The sequence below is a fragment of the Physeter macrocephalus genome, chromosome 8 (genome assembly GCF_002837175.3).
Source record: "Physeter macrocephalus isolate SW-GA chromosome 8, ASM283717v5, whole genome shotgun sequence".
NCBI classification, from domain to species: Eukaryota; Metazoa; Chordata; class Mammalia; order Artiodactyla; family Physeteridae; genus Physeter; species Physeter macrocephalus.
The window spans coordinates 251,454-258,658 of NC_041221.1; the positions used below are offsets into that span (position 1 = coordinate 251,454).

General features: G+C 41.7%; 1 protein-coding gene across 1 annotated transcript in view; it reads right to left on the reverse strand.

The window, feature by feature from the left end:
• Positions 1–3,014, reverse strand: part of LTN1 (listerin E3 ubiquitin protein ligase 1) — a 65,390-nt gene extending 62,376 nt beyond the window's left edge. The window contains exon 1 of the mRNA XM_024120167.3: positions 2,886–3,014. Coding sequence (XP_023975935.1) covers positions 2,886–2,927 — 42 coding nt within the window. The 5' untranslated portion in view covers positions 2,928–3,014. The remainder of the gene's footprint in view (positions 1–2,885) is intronic.
• Between the last annotated feature and the right edge of the window lie 4,191 nt (positions 3,015–7,205).

The following is a 7,205-nucleotide window of genomic DNA, read 5'->3' on the forward strand; positions in this document are numbered from 1 at the left end:
TTTTTTTTTTTTTTTAAGATTCTTTTCCCATACAGGCCATTACAGAGTATGTGAGTAGAGTTCCTTGGGCTACACAGCATGTTCTTATTAGTTATCCACAATTTGGTCTTTGTGTAATCTTTTCTCGCCCTGACAAACTCCCACTTATCCCTGAAAACACATTCATGTTTTCAACATTTGCCTCTCAGGTCAATCACCGTTCTTTTCTGTTCTCCCACTTTGCTTCTACTGATACCTGTATAATTCTTTAATATATTACAATTATTTGCTTACTTATCTATCATCAAACTAATAGTTCAAGAACAGAAAATTTCTCTATCAACTTTGAATACATGGCATTCAGTATTCAAAGTCTTCTGCTGAATGAAAGACTGCCACTCTGAAGTTCAAATCCCAACTCCACAACTTCCTGACTACATGAATTTAGGCAAGTTAATTCTCAAAGCCTCAGAATCATCATCTTTAAAATGAGACAACAGTCACTAAATCATTAGTTAGGTGTAATCAAGATTAAACATAAGTTTTCAAACCACCATAATAATAATTGATTCCAGCAAGAATTATCAAAGGATGCTAAAAACCGTTAAGTGAAAGTCTATGAGAGAACAGGTTATTCCGAAATTACTACTCCACATATTATATGTTAATAGCCAATAAAAAGAGACACTTATACAATGGACATCACCTTAATCAAGTGATTAAACATATACCACCAATAATGGGATTATGTGTCTCATTAATAAACAGGCATTATTTCTCACAGGTGGTGAGAAATACACATCATCTATGAAGCATTTCTGTCAAAAATTGTTTAACCTGAATGTAATTATAAGGAACAATTAGACAAATCTAAGTTAAGCAAATCAATTGCCTAGACTCTTCCAAATCGTCCGTGTCATAAAAGAATCTTCCTCCAAAAAAAGGCACTAGGAAAACTGCCTAGATCTAAATGATAGCTAAATGGAATGAGTGATCCTTTCATGGATCTTGGATGTTTTTAAAAAATGCTATATCTAGGGACTTCCTTGGTGGCTCAGAGGTTAAGAATCTGCCTGCCAATGCAGGGGACATGGGTTCGGTCCCTGGTCCGGGAAGATCCCACATACCGCAGAGCAACTAAGCCTGTGCACCACAACTACTGAGCCTGTGCTCTAGAACCCACAAGCCACAACTACTGAGCCCACGTGCCTCAACTCCTGAAGCCCGTGTGCCTAGAGCCCATGCTCTGAGACAGAAGCCACTTCAATGAGAAGCCCGTGCACCGCAATGAAGTGTAGGCCCTGCTCACTGCAACTAGAGAAAGCCCACGTGCACCAAGAGCCAAAAATAAATTTAAAAAATTTTTTAAATGCTATATCTAAATAAAACTCATAGAGAACAATATTGAGATGACTATAGAAATCTGAATACGATAATGTATACTACTAGATAATAGTATTATACTGAAGTTAAATTTTCTGCATGTTATAATTGCTCACGGTTATGTAGAAGAACGGCGCTGTTTTTAGAATATACATGCTGAAGTATTTAGGAGTTAAGGGTCATGATTTCTGCAACTAATTCTCATACGGTTCAGCAAAATACATATATTTAGAAAGAGAAAGCAAAAGTGACCAAAGATTAACAATTGCTAATTCTAGGTAAAGAATTTATGAGCTGTCGCTCTAATATTCTTGCAACTTTTCCTAATATTTGGAATATTTCAAAAGTAAACATTGAGAAAATTTTTAAAAATTAAATGAGGATGCAAGTAAAGCATTTAGGAGAGTACTAACACAAGGTAAGTTACTATTATCACTGTTACTATTATTAACCTCCAAAACAGATTAAGTGACAGATCTAAGAAAATGTGGTACTGGAATCACGAGAATTGTTTCAGAAACAGGAAAAAAGCATCTTCATAAAGTTAGACTGTGCCATAATAAACCTAGTACTATAAAAAATATCATTATGGCACCCCCAATCCTGTAGGTTTAGTCCACTTTGGTGTTTAAACAAGAATTTAGTGAACTTCTACTATATGCTAATCCTTGTTCTAGGCTCCAAGGATAACAGCAGCAGATTAAAAACTACTGCCTTCATCATACTTATATCCTATACTAATATCCTAGTAAAGCAAGACAGTAAATGAAGCGGGACAGTCAACTAATATGTTAGAAGTCATAAATGCAATGGAATAAAATAAAGCAGGAAAGGAGAAAAGGGAGCGGAGGGGAGGGCTATAACTTAAAATAGAGTGATCACCGGAGACCTCACTGAGATATCTCGGGCAAAATCTGGAGGCACCTAACAAAAGAGCGTCGGGGAGCCTGCCAGGCAAGGTCAAGGTTCGGTGAAGAGATAAGCGTGGCCAGATGGAGTGAGCGAGGCGGAGGGAGTTGAAGATGGGGTCGGAGGTGGAAAGGGGCCGCAGCAGACCATGCACCACGTATCGTCGTAACGGCTTTAGCCTTTACCCCGAGGGATGTGGGGAGCCACAGCAGGTTTCTGAGCGAAGAAGCGACATGATCCGAGATACCCTGCACACCAGCTCACCTTAACTGCTTCCCACCCAATTCCCTTGCTCACCCCTGCCACCCTGGCCAGGTAACCTTCCTCATGAAGCGCACACGGAACCAATTCTTAATGAAAATGTTGGGCGGGGGAGATGTGCTCGGGTGGGGACAGATCTGGCACGGAACATCTTTTCTCTTACGACTCCCCAGTCTGCTCAGAGATAACCCACCCCGCCAGCGGGGACGCACACACAACAGAGAGGTCACACTCGACACGCAAACACACGCCTCCCCACAGCCGCTCTCCACACATCCTCCGGCCCTGCGCCGAGCGGAGCCAGCCACTGCGAGGCGAGGACTCCTAGGTTGGCTGGGCCACCCCGCACTCACCCTCAGGTTCCCCTTGGTCCTCTGCTTGTTCTTCCCGCCCATGGTCGCTGTCTCAGTGGCACTCTCACACCGAAGCACCCGAGGTGCCACGGCCGAACCACAACTTCCGGCCCCTTGCACCGGAAAAGGGCCCACATGAACGCCTTCCCCTGGCCCTCCCCTTCCGTTACCCACCCCTCCCACATGCCTCCCCACTTCCGCTCCCGCCTCCTGCCGCGTCCCTGGCCATCCTTGGCGGGATATGTCACACTCGGAGCCACGCCCATCTGAATGACGTAACCCCTGCCCAATAGGAAGCCAAGCATTGGACCAATAGCGCCAAATCCTGCTTCTTCCCTTTTCTGCAGCGAAGATTTGTTCCCTGCTTAGCGGGTAGGAAATCGGCATGGGCCATGAGGGAGGTATTTTCATACTAGGGTAGCAATAGAATGACACAGTAGTGGCTGAAAGAAGATGGGACAATGTTAGACCTTTTAAAATGCAATTATCGGGACTTCCCTGGTGGTCCACTGGTAAAGAATCCGCCTTCCAGTGCACAGGGCGAGGGTAACATCCCTGATCAGGGAACTAAGATTCCCACATGCCAGAGGGGCAGCCAAGCCCTCGTGCCACACTACTGACCTCGCTCAGCTCAACGAGAGAGCCAGCGTGCCACAAAGCACAGAGCCCACGCTCCCTGGAGCTGGCGAGCCACAACCAGAGAGAGAAAACCCGCAGGCCACAACTGGAGAGGACCCCGCGTGCAGCAACGAAAAGATCCCGCACGCCTCAAGGAAGATCCCGCATGCCGCAACTAAAACCCAACGCAGCGCCTCCCCCCCAAAAAGCAGTTATCAGTATCACCTGGGTGTTTCTTAGAAATGCAAACTGTCAGGCCCACTTTGGGACTATTAAATCAGATTTTGCATTTTTAAACAATGTTACCAGGTTTTGTTAAAATTTGTAAAGCAGTGCTCTAGGCAATATTCTCTAAATACAGCCCCCCCGCGTTTTTTTCCCCCCATATCAAAAGTGTTATGTGCAGCTTTTCAGAAAGAGGGTAGTGTGGTAGTCTCTCTTAAAATTTGAAATTTACAGGTTTTGTAGTTAGTGATTTTGCTCCTCAGAATCACAGTAGAGAAACATAAGCACATGTTGCTGATTATTATCTATCATGCCCACACACTCACCCTATTATGATCAACTCCATGATACGGAGGCTCTGCAGACTATTTCTCCTTCAGTCAGCTGGCTTCTTGTTAGGTTCCTTCAACGTGTGGGGGGTGGGGGGACAATGAACTAGAAGGAGATGGAAAGAGAAGAGGAAGAAGCGACTTGCTCCATACTGTTAGTATCATCTCAGCAGCAGCGCTTTGCCCTGGTAGCAGCAATTGGTTGAGGCAGCAGTTGTTTTCCGTCTCCGTCTTTTTTTTCGACAATCAGAGTCAACCTCCTTGCACACTTCAGGGGTACCAGCAGCAGCCAGGCAGGACCTTTCCCCTCCGAAGTATGAGTCCTAGCTCCATGGGCCCCCTCCTTTGAGATCTTAAGACGGCCAGTGGTGCCCCCTTCTCAGAAGTCAGAGCCCCAGCATCACGGAGTACCTTCTTTGAGCTCCAGAGAGCAGCTACAGCCAGGCACCACCCTCTCTTCATAGGCTTGAACTGAGCCCCAGCTTTTCCAGGCCCTCCTCCAAACTTCCAAATTCGGATTACCCCAACCTCTTCTTTTCCTTCCTTCCTTTACTAGCCCTAGTGATAGTAGCTGCTGTGCAGTAATCACCTCTGTGTTACCTCAGGATTCTCTTTTTGTTTTTATACTCGTTTTTAACCAATCTCCCACGTTAAATTTTTTTCTCTTTAAATAAGTAGTGAAGTTTCTGTTTTCCTGACTGGACCCTGATTAAAAAATACATACAGAGACATGCTGCAGGATGTTCGCTAGAACACTATAATAGCAAGATAATTGAAAACCTAGTGTCTATTCCATTGGGGGAATGGCTAAGTAAATTATATCTGTTCTATGGACTATCAGGCAGCAGTTAAGAGAGGTTTATCTGTATGTACATGGGAAGAATTCTAAGACATTCTTAAAAGCAAATAGAGTAATATGTACAGCATAATACCATTTGTGTCTAAAAAATTTATAAAACAATATATGGATACATATATATTATGTAAATACACAGAAACAAAGGCTGCAAGGATCATACCAATCTGATAATTGAAGTTAATCCTTAGGGGAAAGAGGTGGCAAGAAAAGAGATTAGGGTTAAGAGTTATAGTCAAAGGAAATTAAGCCTTCCCTGTAAGATTTTATTTTATACAAGGAGAATATATTCATGTATTATGTAATTTTAAATAAAAATAAATATTTAATCAAGTTGTTTGTATAAAATACCTTACATCATCAGTTGCACAAATCATAGTGTCCTCTTAAGAGTTATACAATATAGCTGGAAAACAGCTTACCATAAGAAATAGTACTAGATATCAGGCAATTCACTGATAATTTGGGTGTCACATATCAAAAATGCTACAGGAGGGGGAGAGTAACGTGCTGGAATAGTCAGAAAGACTTCCTGGATGACAACTTCAGCCCAAAACTTAGACAAAATTAGGAAGAGCAAAACCTAAGGAAGAACACTCTAAACAGGACTAGAGAGGGGCAGAGTCAGTGAACTAAGGAATTAGCATGGCCTTTGGAAAGGCCAGTCAAGAAACTGGACTGACTTCTGTGCAGGGACTTTTATCAGGGAAAAACAACTTGAGGGAAATGATCAGGGTGATTATCCATGCCCTTGTTTACTAAATTCTGCCTATTCTTACTTCAAAATATCTCATGATTTCATTTCTTTCTAATTCCTTGACACTGCCCACATTTCATAACAAGGATCCATATCGCTTGATGTAAACCCTCAAACTATTCCAAACCATGCAGGTCTCTGTTTGATTTTCCTAGAACGCCATTTTATAATTGGTTTGGGCATTCGAAAATAGTCTTCGTTACGTAACAGTTCCCAGTGGTTGTCTCTTTTGAAGATGAGACCCTCTTAAACCAGAGTACTCTAAACAGTGCCTACCAAAGTGGTAATGTTATGTCAACTCTAATCAAAATATCCATAACTCTAATGTAAACCAAAGTCTTAATGAACTTTGGACACATGATTTAAAAGTTTATCTGGAAGAATAAAAGGAGAATCAAAAGGATATTTTTGGTAAACAATGAAGAGAGAAATCTGTCCTATCAGATTGTAACATCAATTTTGATGTTATAAAATAATAAACAAGTTCTAAAATAAAATACCTAATTAAAGATAATTATAAAATCCAAAATACATAAAAATTAAAACAATATATAGGTGCAGTAGGTAGGGGAAAAAAGCTACAAAAATTTAAACAAAAATAACTAGAGAGAGGATGGGAAATTACAATAGCTGAGATGTCAAATCTTGAAAGTTAAGTTTGTAACCTATGTACTCCCAAAAGAACTCTCAGTTAAGATTTTGTTTTCAGATATCACAAAACTATCTCAAAAGCTCACCTGAAAATAACATGAAAGAATAGCTAAAGATATATTGAAAAGCAGGCATAACAATGATTTGTCCTTCTAAACTTCAAAACTCAAGATATTGCCATAACAATCCTAACAGTGTTGTTAGGAATAAGCTGAAATAGAATGGCAAATCCAGAACCCACATTCAGGCTCTGATAAAAGTGGCATCTCAAATGTCTAAAGAATATGGATTATCCAGTATATCATTGGAACAACTGCTTACCTTTTGAGAAAATAACTTTAGTACCCACTTCATGCAGCACTCTAAAATGAATTGCTGATGACTGAATGTTTAAAATGAAGCCATAAGATGTGACACAGGGATACACACACACGTCATTAAAGTACAAAGAAATATATGGGGGGACTTCCCTGGTGGCGTAGTGGTTAAGAATCTGCCTGCCAATGCAGGGGACACGGGTTCGAGCCCTGGTCCAGGAAGATCCCATATGCCGCGGAGCAGCTAAGCCCCTGCGCCACAACTACTGAGACTGCGATCTAGAGCCCACGAGTCACAACTACTGAGCCTGTGTGCCACAAATACTGAAGCCCACGTGCCTAGAGCCTGTGCTCTGCAACAAAAGAAGTCACCACAATGAGAAGCCCGTGCACTGCAACAAAGACCCAACGCAGCCAAAAATTAAATTAATTAATTAATTTTTTAAAAAAAAGAATATATGGGAATGATAAATACTTTAGGGTGGGGTTAATACTGCCAAGGAACAGAATTGTAATCAGCAGAAGTACACAAGAGGATTTCAACCACACTCGTGTAGTAGAGTGGTA